This window comes from Mobula birostris, chromosome 23 (genome assembly GCF_030028105.1).
Source record: "Mobula birostris isolate sMobBir1 chromosome 23, sMobBir1.hap1, whole genome shotgun sequence".
NCBI classification, from domain to species: domain Eukaryota; kingdom Metazoa; phylum Chordata; class Chondrichthyes; order Myliobatiformes; family Myliobatidae; genus Mobula; species Mobula birostris.
In genome coordinates, this window is record NC_092392.1 from 15233988 (window position 1) to 15256259 (window position 22272).

The 22272-nt window shown below is 37.9% G+C and overlaps 2 protein-coding genes across 2 annotated transcripts in view; one reads left to right on the forward strand and one right to left on the reverse strand.

The window, feature by feature from the left end:
* Positions 1–22036, reverse strand: part of lrrc17 (leucine rich repeat containing 17) — an 83283-nt gene extending 61247 nt beyond the window's left edge. The window contains exon 1 of the mRNA XM_072241189.1: positions 21987–22036. The gene's annotated coding sequence lies outside the window, so the exon portion shown is untranslated. The remainder of the gene's footprint in view (positions 1–21986) is intronic.
* Positions 1–22272, forward strand: part of fbxl13 (F-box and leucine-rich repeat protein 13) — a 165365-nt gene that overhangs the window by 125041 nt on the left and 18052 nt on the right. The window contains 5 exon segments of the mRNA XM_072241187.1: positions 2130–2250; positions 2377–2539; positions 4431–4550; positions 10258–10384; positions 19769–19852. Of these exon segments, the coding sequence (XP_072097288.1) occupies positions 2130–2250; positions 2377–2539; positions 4431–4550; positions 10258–10384; positions 19769–19852 (615 nt within the window).

Consider the following 22272-nt stretch of genomic DNA (forward strand, 5'->3'; position numbering starts at 1 on the left):
CTTAAACTTTTCACCTTTCACCCGTAACCCATGACCTCTAGTTGTAGTTGCCCCCACCATCAGTGGAAAAAGCCTGCTTGCATTTACCCTATCTATACTCTTCATAACTTTGTATACCTCTATCAAATCTCCATTCAATCTTCTATGTTGCAAGGATAAAGTCCATTTAAAACAGAGATGCAGAGAAATTTCTCTCACCAGAGGGTGGTGAATTTGTGGAATTTATTACTACAGGCAGCTGTGGAGGCCAGGTCATTGGGTGTATATAAGGCAGAGTTTGATCAGTTCTTGATTGGACATAGAATCAGAGGTTACAGGGAGAAGGCTGGAGAGTGGGGCTGAGGAGGGGAAAAAAGGATCAGCCATGAATGAATGGTGGAGCAGACTCGATGGGCCAAATGGCCTAATTTCTGCTCCTATGTCTTTTGGTCTTATTATCAACAGTTTTGGGCCCCAAAGGATTTCAGAAAGGATTTGTTGTGATTGGAGGGAATCCAGAGGAGGTCCACAAGGATGATTCTGGGAATGAGAAGTGTTTGGCAGCTTTTGTCCTGTACTCACTGGAATTTAGAAGAATGCAGGGGGATCCCATTGAAACCTAACGAAAATTGAAAGGACTAGGTAAGGTAGATATAGAGAGGATGTTTCTTATGGTGGGGGTATCCAGAACTACAGGGCATAGCCTCAAAATTCAGAGGCGACCTTTCAGAACAGAGGTAAGGAGAAATCGTTTTAGCCAGAGGGCGGTGAATCTGTGGAATGCTCTGCCACAGACTGCAATGGAGGCAAAGTCCGTGGGTACATTTAAAGCAGAAGTAGATAGTTTCCTGATTGGTCAGGGCATCAGAGTTACAAAATACACGTGGACTAAGATGTTAACTGTCCTGTGCTATCACCAGTAGGATCATCAGTTGATCTGCCACCAGTCTTCAGGAGTTTCGGCCCGCTTATGATCAAGACTCCCTCAAGGTGGTGGGCCAGCAGTGCTAAAGCACCACCTTCCACTGGTGAGCTTAAAAACTTGGCATCTGCCTCTATCAGAGTTGTTGGTCACTCCATCCAACAGATAGTCTACTCTTCAGGTGTCTATGCAACTACTGAAGGGTTTGCAAGATATGTATACACTGTCTGACTATCTGCCCCTCTGGACATACTTGGTCCACACCCATGCTGATCCATAGGATATGGAGAGAAGGCAGATGTTTGGGATTGAGTGAGATCCAGGATCAGCCATGATGGAATGGCAGAGCAGAGTTAATGGGCTGAATGGGTCTTTATTTGACTATATCAGTATTAATCTGATTAACTGTTGGCAACATATAAGTGGATTACTTCTTAAGTATATTCTATAGTCAGAATTTCCAGTGAGATTCACCTTTGATAAGGAGCTGCAAATCACAACTCATGCACCACAATTACTGCTGAAAGGAAATTTCCAAAGATTGGAGAGATTTCAAAGAGTGAGGATTTACTGATTCAAGAAAAACTGGACTGTTAATCATTATGATGATGGGTTAAATTATATAGCTCTTTAATTTAGAATGATCTGCTGAACAGAAAAAAATGTGTTGGGCCATAAAAAAAAATGCATATACCTGTACTCAAAATCTGATTAAAATAGAGAAAACAGAAAAAAAAACTCAGTAGATCAAGGCAGCATCTGTGGAAAGCAAAACAGAGATTATAGAATCAATATCGCAAAAAAAGATCTTCAACTGAAGTAACTCTGTTTCTCTTTACACAGATGCTGTTTGATCTGCTGAATATTTACAGCATTTTTTGCTTTTATGTCTTGGATATTAAGTCTGCTGTTTTGTTCTTTAATTGAAGACTAATAAAGGAATGTTACATACAAAAATAATTCCTGGATAAATTATTTTCAAATCCCTTTTCTTCTATGAAAACTATTCCAAACATATTTATATGGGTGGTCATCAATCTAAAATATCAATTCTGTTTCTCTCTGCATAGATACTGCCTGACAAAATTGAGATTTTACATTATTTTATGCATTTCAGCATCTGCATTGTTTTGATTTTTAATTACTAATCTAATCTTTTATTTGTTTTCTTTTTTTTTAATCACCAAAAAAACCTAGTAATAATACTGACCATTATTTTTTCTTTAAGGCTATGGTTGGTTACTACAATAACCTCACAACAGTTACACTTCTTGGCTCTCCACACATATCTGATACCGCTATTAAAGTACTTGTCCAAGGCAACAAGCTTACCACATTTAAAACCGAAGGTTTGACAAATTATGAAATACCTTATGACATCAAATATTTCTACAAATTACTTATTTGATAGAACCCTTAATAGAATTACACCAAAAGAACTTTTGGACTATAACTGTTCTGTTTTGCCACAATAGGTAATAAACGTATAACTGATGCAACCTTCAAAATCTTCAGCACCAGTTGCCCAAATTTGAATCATATCTATGTAGCAGACTGCTCAAGAATAACAGACAACAGCTTGAAATTCATATCAACACTGAAAAATATCACTGTGTTGAATATTTCAGACTGTATGAGGTAATATTGCTAAATAAACTGCTACCTATTTAGGACTCTTCAATAACCTGTTATGATCTGTTTTTTTCTAATCCAAAAAGATATTTCAGTTATAATGTTTAAAATAATTTAGTGTTAATAGTCTAGAATGATGGCATTTACTAACTGGGTTAGGTTTATCATTCTCATTAAATAGTCAAATTTTCTTTTTTAGGCACTAATAGTTTAGGTTTTCCAATCTCATCAAATTCTCAGCTTACTTCTTTTGATTGCTGACTCTGTCTTAATAGTTAAGGAGTACATTTTTCATGAGTTCATTTGGACAATCAAAGAAGCTTACTGGTTTCAGAACTGGGATATCCAGCACTACAATAATTCTTGAAAACTGCTATCATCAAAAGGGAGCAAAATAACATATGGATGAGGTGTACTTGAGCAGAGAACTGTGAGAAATCCTTCATTTGAAGATATAATCTATAAGTACTATTGAAGAAGGTAGAACAAAAGAAAATACTCTCTTACAAGACTGAGAGATTCTCATATTAGACCAGCTATGTATCTTGTATGGGTGGAGACCGAGTGAGGTAGCAGATTCTCATATTGTAAGGCTGTAGAAAAAAAGGAGAGAGTCCCATAACATTCCATTGGGTCAGCACTCCTGAAAGAAAGCAAAACCATCAAAGCCAGAAGGGAGGAGTACTTCCATATATTCCCGAATCATGAGTAAACCATGTCAATTGCCAGTGTTGAAACCATCTCTCAACACTCTGAATGAAGGTTATCTATAACCTTGCCTACAAATAAGTAGAAAACATGATCAAGTACATTGAATATTCTGTATCAGACTATATACTAGCTGAGGTTTTCAAGATTGAAGTTAACAAACTGGAATGGAAGTTCTTCAAACATTTTTTCCCTAAATCTTTAGATTCCAGTATTCCAATTGTAAAATTTCCAATATTGTCACTAAGAAAATAAATAAGTTAGAGTGTGAAAATTACCATTGTTTCTCCTTACATGAAAGATGTTGCTTGTATCCTCTTATAACTTTTCACTTACCTTTGTTGAGGTAACCCTTCGGGAATCTCAGTGCATTTGTTTGACTTTGCCACATGTCAACTGTTACAATTTTAGTTGCCTGCCAAATTTAGGAAAAATGTTGGGAACAAGATCAGGACCTGTACATGACTGAGTGGCACAGTGGCATAGCAGCGAGTTTAACACTTTATAGCACCATGATTGGGGTTCAATTCCCGCTGCTGCCTGTAAGGAGTTCGTACATTCTCCCCATGACTGCATGGGTTTACTCCGGGTGATCTGGTTTCTTCACATGTTCCAAAGGTGTACAAATTCATAAGGGTTAGTAATTTGTGGGCATGCTATGTTGGTTCCAAAACCATGGTGACACTTGTGGGCTGTCCCCAGTTCACATTTGGACTTAGCTATCCTCCTATCAAACCACTCACTCATCTTCCCAAGGCTTGGTGCATGGTCCACTATAAATAACTATTAAGGGACTGATGAATGACAGAGCAATGATGTCCTAAGCTTGATGCACAATTTGTGTAATAGAGTTCAGTTGATTATCAGATTGGTGCACTGTTTCATGCTATGAGGAACTTAGTATGAATAAAGCAACATGGCTAAAAATACAAAAGATAATAAGGGAAAGATACTCAGAATTTAAAAGTATGGCCTTGGAATTCTAGTAGACACAAAAGGTGTTCTTGGTAAATGCAAGGGTAAGGTAACAAGTTTTTACAGCTACTTTGAAACTGCTGTTGGCAGCTTATAACTGTATGCAAATATTACACTGTTTTCTTTATTTTTAAAGATTGCTGTATGTCTATAGTGATGTGTGAAGTATGTTTATGTCTGCATATGAATAACATGGATATGCTTTATATGGTAGTATCACTGATGCAGGTATACGAAGCTTTTTGGAAGGGTCTTCAGGTCAAAAACTTAGAGAACTGAACATCAGCAACTGCGTCTTAATTACTGATTTATCAATACTGAAAATCGCACAGAGGTACGCAACACAATACTTTATTACCTTATAAATAAAGTTCCATTTACTTTTATAGAATGTTAACAATCAGTGATAATTTAATGTGCATGATTGCAATATAACTGTCCCAGGAGTTCCAAGTGATGATCCCTCCCAAGACAATTAAGTTTCCCCAATAATGCTCCACAGGGAGAATGGTGCTATCCTGTGAGAGATGAATCTCTTATGGAAGTACACAGTGTGTACAAAACACTTCACTTCAGGTAAGATCAATCTTCAACTGCATAACATTGAAAAAAAGCAGAGTTTTTAAATTTAATTTTCGCCTGTATTTGAGTAATGCAGTGGGAGTAAAGACGTCTGGCATGCAAGTCTGACTTTTGATTATTTGCACTGTGATTCTGGATATGAAAGTTGAAAGGGACTTTCAGATACTCACAGAACTACAGCATTTTATCATTCATTGGGTAAAAAGAATTTGAGGCACCGCCTGAGAAAAGCATGAACAAAATAGACACAAAAGGACTGTATGGTACTTCATTGTTGTTTATGTGGTATTTAACATGGATGGGTGTATAAATCTAGTTTGTAAAGTTGACTTGTTTGGTTTTTATTCTTTCATTGTTGTCAAACAGACCTTGAAATGGTCTGCAATGGGTAATGACCATAAGACATAAGACATAGGAGCAGATTCAGGACACTTGGCTTATTGAGTCTGCTCTGCAGTAAGGTGAGAGTTGTAGTTTGTTGAGGAATTGACATTATAATCAGTGAAGTCAAAATCTGATCAGTAGATTATGGATAATCAACTCAAAAGGGAGGACCCAACTTTAGTCCCAGTTCTTCCTCTTCCTTTTCTTTCTCCTCCATTCCCATCTCCAAAGGAGATCTGCAGCCATTTTCTGAGCTCAAATGCTAATTTCACTTCACTCAAGAAGGGAAGGAAGCAGAAGAAAAGAAATTAGAGGCCAGTTGGTCTGATCTCAGTGGTTGGGAAGATGTTGGAGTTGATTGTTAAGGATGTAGTTTCAGGGTTCTTGGAGGCACATAGTCTGCATGGATTCCTTCAGGGAAATTCTTGCCTGACAAACCTGTTGGAATTCTTTGAAGAAATAACAAGCAGAGTATACTAAGCAGAATCGGTGGATGTTGTGTACGTGAAGTTGCACATGAGGCTGCTTAACAAAAGCCCATGGAAGTACAGGAAAGATACCAGCTGACTGTCAGGTTGCAGAGTGGCTGATTGGCTGCCAGTGATGAGTGGTGTTCTGCAGCGGTCAGTGCTGAGACCACTTCTTTTACCTTGAATGTCAATGATTTGGATGACAGAATTGATGATTTTGTGGCCAAGTTTGCGGATGATACAAAGATAGGAGGAGGGCCAGGTAGTGTTGAGGAAGCAGGGAGGCTGCAGAGGGACTTAGACAGATTAGGAGAATTGGCAAAGAAGTGGCTGATGGAGTAAAGTGTTGGGAAGTATGTGGTCATGCACTTTGGTAGAAGGAATAAAAGCATAGACTAATTTATAAACAAGGAAAATTCACAATTCTGAGGTGCAAAGGGACTTGGGATTCCATGTGCAGGATTCCCTAAAGGTTAATTTGCAGGTTGAGTTGGTAAGGAAGGCAAACACAATGTTAGCATTAATTTCAAGAGGACTAGAATATAACAGCAAGGATGTAATCCTGAGGTTTTAAAAGGCACTGGTGAGGCCTTACGTGGAGTATAGTGAGTCGTTTTGAGCCCCTTATTTAAGAAAGGATGTGCTAGCATTGGAGCATGTTCAGGGGAGATTCATGAGAATGAAAGCTTGTCATATGAGGAGTGATTGATGATTCTGGGCCTTTACTCACTGGAATTTAGATAAATGAGGGGGAATCTTATTGAAATCTATTTAATGTTGAAAGGCTTCGATAGAGTGGATGTAGAGAGGATGTTTCTTCTGGTGAGGGAGTCTAGGACTAGAGGGTACAGACTCAGAATAGAGGGACGTTTATTTAGAACGGAGACAAGGAGAAATTTCTTTAGCCAGAGGGTGGTGAATCTGTGGAATTCATTACCATAGGCGGCTGTGGAGGCAAGATCATTGGACCAATTTAAGGTGGAGGTTGATAGGTTTTTGATTAGTCAGGACATAAAAGGTTACAGGGAGAAGGCAGGAGAATGGGGGTTGAGAGGAAAATAATGAAGTGACAGAGTAGACTCAATGGACCAAATGGTCTAATTCTCCTCTTGTGTCTCATGGTCTCATGTGACTCCTGGATTTGCACCAGAAAACAGACAACCACTATTTCAGGGCTTCCTCTGCTGTACACTGCAAAGTGCATTCACAACTGAGCTGATAGTAGTACTGTTGTGTGTATACTGTCTGTATGATGACATTGTAAGAACCAGCTGCTTACAGATAGGTTCAATTGTTGATCTAAGTTTTGCACTGGAGTCAGGAGTCAGAGAGTGAGAAGATATTACATTTCTTCTGGTAACTACTCTTCAGGTTGGAATAATGGCTTAAAGATAAATAGTACAACATAAAAATGTATGACTGCCAATTGTGATGACCATCGTGACATTCTGTGCAGTCAAAAAGAGTTGTAAGTTCAGGGAATGAAAGTCTTTATAAATATTCATCATTGAAATGTAACATCCCAGCTGCATTGTGGAGTGCACACATTGGCACTGTGCACTATTGGGAAGCCTGCAATTGCTTATGCTGTCTGTTCTATGACAAATGGGAAATAGATATACTTCACTCTTCTGCAGCAGAATGTCTATGAAAGCTGTGAAATGTTACATTTACTTCCTGCACATCAGGGGCTGAAAAATGATGGCCACTGTAACTTTTAGAGTGCAGAGTAAGTAGCATATTTTCAGATTCCCAAAGTTTCTTCAGAAGTATTCTTCAACAACTTTACTGCTCTGTTGTCCATTCCCCCTTCTCATTTTATTTTATTTTTATTTTTATTGAAATACAGCGCAGATTTGGCCCTTCCAACCCTTTGGACCACGCCGCCCAGCAATCCCCTGACTTAATCCTAGCCTAATCACAGGGACAATTTACAAGGACCAATTAGCTAGTACGTCTTTGGACCGTGGGAGGAAACCGGAGCAGCCAGAGGGAACCCATGTGGTCACACGGAGAATGTACAAACTCCTTGCAGGCAGTGGCAGAAGTTGAACCCACATTGACTGTGTTGTAAAATGTTCTGCTAACCACTACGCTACTATGCTGCCCAGCAGTTTAAGAGATAAGAGCACACATCTCTGGTACCAATATTTTTGTGCTGAATTTTGAAATGACCATGGACTTAATTAATTTTGTTAAAAAGTTATGTAGGTGACTAGAAAAGTGAGGCAGCATCATGTCCTCTCTGCCCTGGCAGAGGGACCATTGACACATCTTCAGCAGCTGCCTAAAAGCCTTGAGAGAAGGATGCTATCACTGGTACCATGACAAGATGCTGAAAGGAGTGTCAGAAAGTATCTCATCAGCCATTAACAACAGTGTGCACCTCTGCTAACCCAGGAAGCCCATAGCCTTTGTCAAAGCTGGAAACCAACCACAGCCTCCGCCCAGATTACTGGCAGGCTTACTTGCCACTGTGTGACTGGCTGTTGAAAGTCAGTCTTAGCAAGCAATTAAAGTTTCCTGGTTTCATCGCATTATCATCAGTGAGGCCTGACATGGTCATTTTGTCAGAAACCTTGAAGTAGATGGTCATGGTAGAACTGACAGTGCCTTGAAAGTCTGGTTTGAGGAGGCCTTTGAACATAAGAAAGCCAAATGTCAGGATCTGGTAGAGCAGTGCCAGAGCCAAGGGTGGAGGGCACAATGCAAGCCTATAGAGGTGGGGTGTAGAAGTTTTGCTGGCTTCTCACTGTGCAGAACCAAGTCTCCCCTTGGCATATGGGGGCAGCAACAAAAAGAGCCACTAGGACCATCACAGAGGCTGCTGAGTGAGCCTCCAGATGGCTATGGATCAAAAGGTGTAAACAATGGACCATTGCTACTAGGACACAAACAGGGCCTGATCAACCTTGCTGGGTTGCCTGGGAGAGGGTGTCCGATGTTGAAAGACCCAACGCAGCCGATAACTCCAGGTTAGAGTACTGATGAGCTGTCCCAGCGCATCTTAGGATGTATATCAGCATTGAAGTATATAATTTGGGAAAAGATTAACCTTACATTTAACTTCAAATAACTCTGTAAATCAATTGCCAACAAACTTGCAATTAATTGATGAACCCCTTAATGGTATGGATGGATTCTCATTCTTGGTATTAAATACTAGCAAATTGGCAGCATTGTGAGACCTGCTTTAGCAACAGTGCCTCAAGTCAGTCTTCTCTGCATATACTTTATACTTTATTGTTGCCAAACAATTGATACTTGAGCGTACAATCATCACAGCGATATTTGATTCTGTGCTTCCCGCTCCCTGGAGTACAAATTGATAGTAAATATTAAAAATTTAAATTATAAATCATAAATAGAAAATAGAAAGTGGAAAGTAAGGTAGTGCAAAAAAACCGAGAGGCAGGTCCGGATATTTGGAGGGTACGGCCCAGATCCGGGTCAGGATCCATTCAGCAGTCTTATCACAGTTGGAAAGAAACTGTTCCCAAATCTGGCCGTACAAGTCTTCAAGCTCCTGAGCCTTCTCCCAGAGGGAAGAGGGACGAAAAGTGTGTTGGCTGGGTGGGTCATGTCCCTGGTTATCCTGGCAGCACTGCTCCGACAGTTTGGAGCAAAGTGAGTCCAAGGATGGAAGGTTGGTTTGTGTGATGTGCTGGGCTGTGTTCGCGATCTTCTGCAGCTTCTTTGTTTTGGCAATGATGGCATTGTATACATAATTGCCATTTCCAGTGTGATGGACAGGCAGAGTTATACATCAAATAGAAGGGTTTACATCACACAGCAAGTTCATACTAATACAACCCAAGCAACATTGCAATGGAGCCAAATTTTAACAGTGTCTATTTCTCCTGAAAATAAGTGACATTGAAATGAAAGCAAAATAAATTAGATGCTGTAAAGCAGAAATAAAAACAATAAATTCCTATGGAAAGAAAAATCTCTTTAAAATTCTGGTGAAAGATCAATGACTTGAAATGGTAAACTCTGAATTCTTTCCATCAAACATTTCCTGACCAAATAGAATGCAATACTAGTTAAAGTTGTGCAAGTTTCTTTTGATTTATTTAACATCACCAGTATTTTTCTTAATTTATTAATACAGCTTAAGTTACAAAATACAGTATACCTGTATATGAAAAATGTTAACTCTAATAATTTAGAAATGAAACCGAATTATTTCTTTCAAATCTACCTAATGTAGTCAGCATTATGTTATTTAGATTCAAAAATGTAGATAGAGAAAGTTTAATGTTTTAGATTATGTTCAATTAGTATTAACCAAAAATCAAAGAGCAAAATTTGGAATCTAGAACAATACAACACAGAATCAGGACTTTGGGCACACAATTCTGTTCCAAGCATGATGCCAAGTTAAACCAAAATCTCTTCCAGTTCCACATGATCCATATCCCTCCATTCCCTGCACATTCATGTGCCTATCTGGAAGTCTTTTTAACACTACTGTCATATCTTCTTCCACCATTACTCCTGGAATCCTGTCCCAGGCTCCTATTACATATTAATTAAAATTGAAGGATGGATTCATTATAATATCTATACTTTCATTTACTTCAATTTTATTCTTTCTTTCAGATGCCTCAGCTTGACTCACCTAAGAATGCGTTATTGTTTGCACGTAACTGACAGTGGGATTGAATGGCTAGGAAGCTTGCCTGCGCTGACCAATATTGACCTGACAGGAACCAACGTACAAGAACAGGTTAATAGTAACATTTTTCTAAAACTTAGTATTTATTTTGAAATATTCATGCAGCATAACAGCAGGTTTCTCTATACCTATAATTCCTGTCATGTAAGAGAACAGTGGGACTAGTTGGATAGTTCTTGCAAAGAGCTGACCTTCTATGCTGTATGATTTATGTTTTTTAATCACACTTCTTATTGTGCAAACTGTCATAACAGTTAGAGCAATTAAGCACAGGTCTGATGCTGTCCATTTCTTGGCATTGCCTATTGCTCCTGTTAGCTTTTTTCCCGCAGAAACCCAATTCTCAACTCAAAACCCACCCCTCCACAAAGACTCAACCTCAAGGATTCAATCCTGGGTCTCAAACCCACAGTAAGAAATGTCAAATTTTAGATCATAGCTGGAAATAACCCTGGAGTTCCTTACTAAATTTTCATCATTGCTTAAATTTTTAAAAAAGCAAAAGCTTTTGCTTTGCCATTGATGCCACAGAATGTTGCTTTTGGAGCTACTGTGGCAGCTTTGGATTCAAAGCTGGAGATCCTATTCTCCCATAAAAATTATCCTTCAGAACATTAGTGTAACAGTGTCCTGATAGTCTTGCTGTTATTTAGAAAGTCCGTGGAAAGACACGTAATGAGCATGGACTAGTATTCCACTTTAATCACAGCTCTGCTGTTTGATTTGGGGTTAAGGATTACTCAAGCCCATTTTAATCAAGCTCATTCCTTAAAATATTTTTTTTTGGGATCACATATATTGTTTATTTTTGCTTGCTGCAAGTAGTGATTAACATTAGTACAACCTACAGCATTCTAGTTATCATTTCTAGTGTAAACCACTCAACCTACTATACCTCAACTTTTTTAAAGATGAGAAGCCTCATTTTGGAGTGCTCTGGTCCAAATTGATTGAAGCTAAATTGATAAATAAAATAAAGAATAGAAAAGAAATACACAGATTTTATTGTTTATTGACAGATTTGCTTTTTTCAATGTTTTAGACTATGCTGAACACTTCCATTGAGTAACAGGCTAAAGCTGTGTTAAATGTTAAATGTATGCATTCCACAGATATTACTTTTGGAAACATTTATTCTGTGGTACAGCTGAGGGTTTTGAATTTTGCTCTGTAGTGGCATATTTCTCTTGGATGGCAAATCTATTTCTATAATTATTTGTGTCTGCAAAATATGCATTACTTTCCATCTATCTTCCATCTAAATATAAAGCTGGATTTTAATAGGAAACATTCAAACCACTTGGAAAATACTTTAAAAATAATAGCAAAAAAAGAGATATATTTAAATATTTTAGTCTATTATGTTTAACTATATTTGATGAAATGACAAATTACATAAAGAATACATTTTCAATAAATAATTAAGTACAGATTGCTAACTTCGGTGCTTCAAACATCACAAATGTTGTTTTGTTCCTAAGTAACAATTTATTTTCTTGTGTAAGATTTAGGAAACTTATACAGAAATGTAAGAATTAAAGGGTTTAGAAACCCAATCATGTTGCCCCATTTTACCTTGAGTAGGACAATTTACTCCTATTCTCTGCAATGTACACTATCCATCTTGAGATTAGGGTGCTCAGTAGGTTGACACGCTCACAAGTATTAATAAGTCTCTTAAGCTAAGTTCCTAAGTTTATTGTAGAACATATTTGGAAATAGTTCTGCCTCAGTAAAGCACCCAGCATATCTTAGTAGCTCTCTACATGTTGAAGGCTGGTGTATATTCTTACAGAGTAAAGAGTAACTTCTGGAATCGGCTTCGAAAGAGTTCATCTCAGCTATGGGTGGTTGGGTTTGTGTGAGGAGAATAGTAAAAAAAGTACAAAAAAAAATGGAGAAGGAATTGGCAGGAAGCCATACCCAGAGTTAACTTTCCTTAAGTTTTCTTAATAATCTGCAAGACGTGCATATTAGTTTTATTTTGTGTGGATATGATCATGTGTATACTGATCACTTAAAACATTCTTACTTTGATAGTTCATGTCTTTAACCTTTCAGAGTGTTTACAAATATTCTTCATCTATTCTTTGCTCATTGCGGCCAAAAAGTTCTATTTTAACTTCATCAGTCCACAGGACTTGTTTCTAAAATGCATCAGGCTTGTTTAGATATTCCTTTGAACCTTTTGAATAGAACTTTTTGGCCACAATGAGCAAAGGTATGTTTGGAGAAAAAAGGGTGCAGAATTTCATGAAAAGAACACCTTGCCAACTGTTAAGCACGGGGGTGAATCGATCATGCTTTGGGCTTGTGTTGCAGTCAGTGGCATGGGGAACATTTACTGGTAGAGGGAAGAATGAATTCAATTAAATACCAGCAAATTCTGGAAGCAAACCACACCGTCTGTAAAAAAGCCGAAGATGAAAAGAGGATGGCTTCTACAACAGGATAATGAACCTAAACACACCTCAAAATCCACAATGGACTACTTCAAGAGGCACAAGTTGAAGGTTTTGCTGTGGCCCTCACAGTCACCTGACCTAATCATCATCGAGAATCTATGGATAGACCTCAAAAGAGCAGTGCATGCAAGACGACCCAGGAATCTCACAGAACTAGAAGCCTTTTGCAAGGAAGAATGGGTGAAAATCCCCCAAACAAGAATTGAAAGACTCTTAGCTGGCTACAAAAAGCGTTTCCAAGCTGTGATACTTGCCAAAGGGGGTGTTACTAAGTGCTGACCATTGCAGGGTGTCCAAACTTTTGCTTCGGGCCCTTTTCCTTTTTTGTTATTTTGAAACTGTAAAAGATGGAAATAAAAAAGTTTTCTTGCTTAAAATATTAAAGAAATGTGTCATCTTTAACTTTATGCCTTTTGGAAATCAGTTCATCTTTTACTCGCTTAGCTATTCACAGTAACAGAAATTTTGACCAGGGGTGCCCAAACTTTTGCATGCCACTGTATTGCAAATTCCTGGGTATTAATATTTCAGAGGACCTAACCTGATTCAGCCATAAAGAAGGCAAGACAGCGGCTATATTTCATGAGGGGTTTGAGGAGATTTTGGATGTGACCAAAACGACTTGCAAATTTCTACATGTACCTTGGAGAGCATTCTAACTGGATGCATCACCATCTGGTATGGGGGTGGGGCTGCTATTGTACAGGATCAGAGTAAACTGCAGAGAGATGTAAAATTAGTCAGCTCCATCATGGACACTAGCTTCCGTAGTATTTAGGAGTGGTGCCTCAGTAAATTGGCATCCATCATTAAGGGCCCCCATCACCAAGGAAATGCCCTTTTCTCATTGCCACTATCAGGAAGGAGGTGCAGAAGATACATATATATTTACTGTAATTCACAGTTCTTTTCTCTCTATTATCATACATTGAATTGTACTGCTGCCATAAATTTAACAAATTTCATGACAAATGCCAGGGTAATTAAACCTGATTCTGATATCATTAGCTTGGTAAGCTGCTACTTTGCACCCCATAAATTTTACTATTTTCTACTCATATACTTTATTGATCCTGGGGGAAGCTGGATTTTCATTACAGTTGCTCCATAAATAATAAATAGTAATAAAACCATAAATAGTTAAATAGTAATATGTAAATTATGCCAGGAAATAAGTCCAGGACCAGCCTATTGGCTTAGGGTGTCTGACCCTCCAAGGGAGGAGTTGTAAAGTTTGATGGCCACAGGCAGGAATGACTTCCTATGACTCTCTGTGTTGCATCTCGGTGGATTGAGTCTCTGGCTGAATGTACTCCTGTGCCCAACCAGTACATTATGTAGTGGATGGGAGACATTGTCCAAGATGGCATGCAACTTAGACAGCATCCTCTTTTCAGACACCACCGTCAGAGAGTCCAGTTCCATCCCCACAACATCACTGGCCTTACGAATGAGTTTGTTGATTCTGTTGGTTTCTGCTACCCTCAGCCTGCTGCCCCAGCACACAACAGCAAACATGATAGCACTGGCCACCACAGACTCTTAGAACATCCTCAGCATCGTCCGGCAGATGTTAAAGGACCTCAGTCTCCTCAGGAAATAGAGACGGCTCTGACCCTTCTTGTAGACAGCCTCAGTGTTCTTTGACCAGTCCAGTTTATTATCAATGGTCATTCTTTTAGTCACTGACTTGTAATTGGACTTTTCACATGATTAATGGCTTCCGTCATTAAGGATCCCCTTCACCCAGGACATGCCCTCTTCTCATTGCTACTGTCAAGGAGGAGGTACAGGAGACTGAAGACACACACTCAATGTTTCAGGAATAGCTTCTTCCTGATGCCATCAGATTTCTGATTGGACTGTGAACCCATGAAAACTATCTCAGTATTTTTCCCTTTTCTTTTTGCACTAAATTATTGTGATTTGTATGTATATATAGTGTATATACACTTCTTGTAATCTATGTTTTATTATATATTGCAATGCACTGCTGCTGCAAAACAACATATTTCATGACATCTGTCAGTGATAATAAACCTGATATATATTCTGATTCTGAAAATGCCAAAGAAAGGAGGGGTGTTAATCGAATATTTGATTGTTTTCAGTGTTAGTGCATTAGGGTTGTGGTTGACGAGCTGGAGTGCATATGCCTTTTGATATATACTCTCAGTTGCTACTTTATTAAGTACAGGAGTGGAACACAGTGTGGTCTTTTACTTCTGTAACCCATCCACTTCAAGGTTTGACATGCTGTGGGTTCAGAGATGTTCTCCATACCACTGCTGTAACACGTGTTTATTTGAGTTATTGCTGCCTTCCTGTCAGCTTGAAATAGCCATTCTCCCCTGTCCTTTCTCATTAACAAGTTGTTTTCACCCACATAACTGCTGCTTACTGGTTGTTTTTTTTTTGTTTTTCACACCATTCTCTGTAAACTCTAGAGACCGTTGTACATGAAAATCCCAGGAGATCAACGGTTTCTCAGATACTCAAACCACTCCATCTGGCACCAACGATTATTTCACGGTTAAAGTTACTTACATCACATATAAAAGTTGCTGGTGAACGCAGCAGGTCAGGCAGCATCTCTAGGAAGAGGTGCAGTCGACGTTTCAGGCCGAGACCCTTCGTTAGGTCTCGGGTGTCCAGGAATCATGGCCCCGAAGTTTGTGAATGTATTTGCTGTTGTATGTTATTTGCATGCTGTTGGATTGAAAGCCATTATAGTGGATGAATCTTTTTGATGATACAAGGGAATATAATTTGTAACTAGCTGCAGATAATGAGAAGCCAACTAAAGTGCAAACCTCATTGCATCTTTGTGCATTGCTGAATAGAATATCTGATTGCTGGCTTTGGTAAATAATTTATCAGTCTCTGCAATTATGAGCATAAAGGATCAAGGAATAAAGAAATTGTGTTTTTTTTTACAGCTATTGGTAAAGTGTAAGCATCTGTTCCAATAACGTATCCAGTTTCAACAGTTTGCAAATGTCTTCCTCCACTGATGTGATACCCCAGTGGTACAAAATTTCAAGGGAGCTCATTATTTGCCTTTAAACTCCGAATGACAAGAATGGCTTCCTGCAAGCTGTATTTCTCTGATGATGTTGTTGAGTACCTTTTCACTACGTCTTATAACAAACAATTAACAGAGTGAATCAGTCATAAGCGTGTTTATTTGACTTGCTGCAAGGGAAGACTACAACTGCATAAGAGCCAATCATAGCTTTGAGAAAACAGAAAGCATAGTCACTCCTTTATACCCAAATGTTAGCTGCTGCGTGTCAGTTCAAGGTCAGAGTGTATTCTTTTCACCTGCTTAATCAGTGTACTTGGTATTCTTCCAGTAATCATCTTTGTCATTTGTCATATACTCAAGGTCCATTGGCATAATATTGGCTGAACACTATTAGCAAAGCACTCTGGTACAGTACAGGTTCTATTTGTTTTGGACAAAAAATGCCATTTTGTTACCACGAGTAAAGTACTTTCCCACATTCCTTCCGATTTGTCATTTTGTGACAACGCTATATTTCACCAAATATAATAATTGAAGTATGCTTATATATGTATATAAAGCAATGATACAGTTTCAAAGCACTATCCACAATTCCCTTTTCATCTATCCACTTTAACGAATACCTATTCCTTTCCTTACTATCCTCTCCTTTGTCCAGTTATTTCACACAAAAATCATAAAAGAATAACTGCTATTATTATAAAACTAGTAGTTATACCATAATACAGAACAGTTGCCCACCTCGTGCCAGCACTCCAGATGGCCACCATCTCCTCCCTGAGTGCAACAGTTGTGATACTGATCCTCTATTTTCTTAATCTCGAGTTCATATTCTTGAATGTATACACTGAATCCCATTTGCTGGAATTAAAGGGAACCACCCATAGCAGGATTCCTCCTTCATCATGGAGGAAGGGGTCCAATTTCTGATGCATAAAATGGTCATTTCCAGCTGAGATATAGTAACCCATACAGTGAAGATCACAGAGTTGTAGGTTTAAACAGAATCTAGACACATCTCTGGAGGTTTTCAAGACACTCTTGTAAAAATGCTCTAAACTCCATGATAAGTGGGTAGCGAGTAACTGCCACTTATACAAAATAGGTTGACTACCACTGAAATAGTATAAACCCTAATGGCTCACTGGGACACATCAGGTCCCTTAGGAGTGCAGGTAACAGTAGCTCACACTTTACACAATAAATCTCTTCCACATAAATTTACAGGTACATCCGGAGAAAGTGGAAAGGTATCACATAAATCCTAGTCTGCTATGCTAACCTCCATTGGGTCTGACTTCAGGACACTAATAGGCTGTCCTCTATTTGGGAAGGACAGAATGCAATTCAGACCGAAGATCATTTCCAATAATATGAATTGTAGGTCCCATAGCCTGCTCTTTTGGCAGTCCTGAATATTATTGCATTTTCTGTACTATGTTCTGTATATATTCTTCTATAGACTCACCTCTGCCTTGCGTGTCTCCATAATTTTAGACAAATTAGCTTTTTTAGGAAAGGCAGCATGTAATGCAGCTTACATATGAGGGGTGATTTATAAGTTCGTGGCCTAAGGTAGGAGTCAATTTTAGAAAACCTAGCACATTTAGTTTTCAACATAGTCCCCTCCTACATTTACACACTTAGTCCAGCGGTCGTGGAGCATACGGATGGATCTTGGATCTCCAGAAAGTGTCCACAGATGGGTGATTGATAAGTTTGTGGCCTAAGGTAGGAGAAGATGAGTTATACAGCTTTCGTTACATGCACATGCAGGTCAACTCTTTTGGTGATTATGCAGAAAATTTGAAGTTAATAACTCATCTCCTTCTACCTTAGGCCACAAACGTATCAATCACCCCTGATGAGTTATTAACCTCAAACTTTCTGCATATCACTCTAAGAGCTGTTTAACTCATCTCCTTCTACTTTAGGCCACAAACTTATCAATCACCCCTGCTGTGGACACTTACTGGAGGTGCAAGATCTGTATACTCCACGACCGCTGGACTAAGTGTGTAAATGTAGGAGGGGACTATGTTGAAAAATAAATGTGCTAGGTTTTCTAAAATAGATTCCTTCTACCTTAGGCCGCGAACTTATCAATCACCCCTCGTATTTTTATAAAAATCTTCATTTGGCATGGTGGCAGGTCATGGTCTGGCACTGATACAGTGTTCTTGAAAGCCCTGAAATTTAACCTCATAAAATTTGAATTTGGTGGCTACCTATGCCCTCATTAAGGTTTCCAAATCCATAATACTAGGTTCACGCTACTAACAGTAATTTTAAATTTCTGAATAGCTTTTCCAAACCTGTCTCTAGGTCAGGCAGTTCTTCTACCATGGGCCGTAAGACTCCTGTTGTCTAAGGTCGATATACACCCCTTGGTTTCCCATCTGTAATTCTTCCACTGATCCCTTCCCATAATTATTAAACATATACCATGCTGGTGTCCCCTTATTTGGGACAGGAAAGGACTTCTCTTGTCCCATTATTACCAATTTCTAGTCTCTCTTTCTTGCCCTACTTACTGATTTTCTCTTTCTTTTGTTTATTACAGCACCCTGTAGGGATTAAACTTGAGCTCAGTTTCCATAAATCCCGCTATTTCTTATTCTTTTTACTGGTACCAGTGTGTCCTTGACACTAGATCTAGCACGTCCCTGATGCCTGTGTTGTCCCTGACATTCTTAACAGTCAAAGTTGGTGTGTCCCTGACACCATAGATGTCCCTTACAGTCTTACCAGTAAAATCTAATCATTGATACTCATATGTTTCTAGTCACTGTGCTGAAAGCATTGCAATCACGAAGAGAGAAATTGTTCCACTCTTTAGACAATAGCACAGATCACAGTGTATAAAACAGGTGCTTTGCCGAGCACTTTTTCACTATGTCTTGTAACAAACAACAATGAACTCAGGGTGGATCAATCATATGCATGCTTATTTTACTGGCTTCAAGGGAAGACCATCACTGCACAAGAGTCTTGAAAAAAAAACAGACAACATAATCACTCCTTTATACCCAAGTGTTAGCTGCTACATGCCATTTCAAGGTCAGGGAGCATTTTTTTCACCTGCTTCATAAATTAATATTTCAGTCAAAACTGAACAAAAGCTCTCTCAGAAGCAGGCAAGAAAACCAGTGGCATGAGACCAATTTTCTTTCATCTTGTTTTGCATCATATTTTCAGCTCTGTCAATGGCCTTGTGTTCTCATTTTGTTTTACTGAGAATTTCCAAGAAACCTGTAATCACCAGGCATCTTAGTATACATTTTGTCCCACAGAAAAAAAAAGGGAATTTTGTATTAATATTGCTGTAAGTGGGCAATTAACAAAGAAATTGGCAACCTACATCTCCTAGTGGGACTGCATGCATGAAGCCTAACACAGATATAAAGATAGTGTCACTGTGAGCTTCCTGATGCATTGTCAACTTTCCCAGTTATTATCATCTACCCTCTTCCAAACAACTCATCTTCCAAATTGATTAAGAATCTAAATTAATTTTGGAATGCAGTAAATATCATGGCATGCTTCAATAGCTGTATCAAAGATTACTGACCTTTCTGCAACCAAATAAACAATATACACCATTACATTTGTACAGGTTAGCATGCTTCATTCATATTACAGGCACCTCTGGCAAACTGAACCAGAGGGTGCACCCACATTACTTTGTAAGATACTCATGACAATACAGATTCCTTTCTGAACAAAAAATATTTTTTTCAACATCTTGCTTGTTTTTATTTACAGGCAGTAAATCCTATAGGTCATTTCTTGGTAGCATTCATGGTTCATTCCTCTTACACCAAACCCACCTATGCCTTTTTAAGTTCAAAAATAAAGTACAATACAACTCAAAGATTTCTTATATGTGAGTTAATATACAAATGCTGTCTTTTAATTTTTTTTGTTTCTTTTGTTTGTCAGAGTTTGTCAGGTCTTAGTAGCAATCACAAGATAAAGGAGCTTACAGTGGCAAAGTGCTCAGGAGTCACTGATAATGGATTACAGGTAGATAAAACTAAAAAATCATTTCTATTGCCATAAATATTATTATTTAACTTTGACTATTGTCTGATGGAAATGTTTCCTAGGTGTCTGAATTCATATTGCAATCTGCTTTATTGGCAATTTATTACCTGAAATAGTTGCTTATTTGTAAGACAACTTAAACGTAATGGATTCCATTGGATTCTTTCAAGTGCGATAACCATCTTTATTTCATTTTTTGGACAAGTTAGAAGGCTTACAAGCCTAAAACTTGCAGTTTTAACCAAAACAAGACCTAACTGTCACTAACCTGTTGCTTTGCTATCGTTATTTTAATCTTGCTCATCTATATATCTAGCAAGGAGACACATGAGAAGCTGCTGGCTCTTTTATTACATGTAGATCAGTGCTTAATGATGAATTATTTCTGAGTTGGCATGTCATTTTTTAAAAAAATATTAGTTTTGGATATCCCCCTCTTCTCAGTTAATGTCACATTATTCAGAGTTAACAAATAAAGTAAATATCATTATGCTCAGTGAGACATTTAGTATTTAGGTTATAGAGATATTACAGTGCAAGTCAAGAATTCATCTTTACAAACTCGGGGACCATTCAGTAATCTTATAACTGGGGTATGGAAGCTGTTCTTGGGCCTGGTGGTACATGATTTTTGTTCCTTCATCCCAATGGGAGTGGGCAAGAGTGACTGCTTAAGGTGGTTGCTCCACTTATCCTTTGGCCTCTTTTTACTGTAACCCCTTGGATACAATGGCTCAATGTGAAAATCAGGGCATTCCTTGTATATTATGGAATCAACAGCATCTTTGGCCTTTGGCTAAAACACTGGTTGCCATCACTGATAATCATGACATTAAAGAGGCCCAACACACAAATGATGTAAGAAGAAGGTGGTGGGAACTTAGGTAAAGTATATATCATAGTTATTTGGATTGCCACTTTTCAGTTTTTTAATTACTTAAATTCTAAATTACAAAGCCAGCAAATCATCAATTGTGCTAGAACTCTTTTTTTAAAAAAGTACTTAAGCACGTCAATACTATTTCACAAATACTAAGTTCTAATTTAGCTGTCTGACATCAGGAAAACAATATATGATGCATATTGCCATTTCTGTTTTAGCTTTTATAACTAAAAATCTGTATTTTCACATATTCTTGAACAAATTCAGTAGTTTTGAGGAACCTAGTGTATATGTTGGCAGAACTACTAGGAGAAGGAAGATTACTCATTTTCCAATGATTTACATTGGCTGAGTTTTTGCAGAAAAATCATATCAAGTGAATTATTTTTCTTCATTACACCAATGTTAATTCTTTGAAAGAGTATTCCTTTCAAAATTCATTCTCCCTTTCAAAATTCATAGTTTTAAAAAATGCTTTTCAAAGAATTATTTACTTCTCTTTAAAAATCTATTGTGTATGCTACATGTGACACTATGCCAACAGCCTAATGTGTCAACAAAATTCCACTAACCATCATTGTTTAAAAATTGTTACTTGTTGGATCAGAGTGAATCAAGGCCCAGCTACTATGGCTGTTGTACAGAATGAAGTGACCTCGGAGTGGTGAATAGACTTAAGTTTGAAAATTCTGAGATTCCACCACAGAATATCCTGATGTCCTTTGACAAATCACTACGGTCAAAAATTGCTGAACTCTTTTAAAATGAATAATTATCATAGATAATTCAAACAGTTTAAATAAATTTAAATAATTTAAAAATATTAAACAAATTAAAAATAAAAAATAAAATCTACATATAATAGTTTAAGCCAGTAGAAATGCATTTAAAATGAAATTTTAAAAACGGAAAAATAAAGGAAATCTGGGTACACATTTTTAACCAAGTTCAATGATCCCTTTCAAATTATTGGGGTCACACTACTTCTAAAAAGCTATTCCCTCTACTTCATACATTTGTGCTCAGTATCAAGCATACAGCATCTGACCTCCAGTTCATTTCTTACATCTGCATTGCATATGCAGACCTGCATTACTGATGATAATGTATACTTCATGGGCTAGCTAGAGACAGTATGTTTTAAACCAAAATATTCAAGATTTCAGTCATCCCCCCACCCACTTAATTTGCAAATGTCATAAAATACAACCTTAGTTTATATACACTTACTTTCTTTTGTAGTTTTATCAATATTCCTTACAACGCCAAGTATCTCTGTATTTGGAAAATTTGGATTTGATAGTTCCATTTCTTCAATAAGTCTTTATTAGAAACAGTAAGATAAGAACATAAGAAACAAGAGCTGGAGTAGACCAATTTGGAATAGTCCAGCACTTCACCATTTATTAAGATCCAGTCGTGCCCTTGACACCACATTTTTGTACTCTCCCCAAAATCCTTGTTTCCCTTGTAGGAAATAGTCTCAATGCAGATCAGTCAGTGTCACCACTAATCA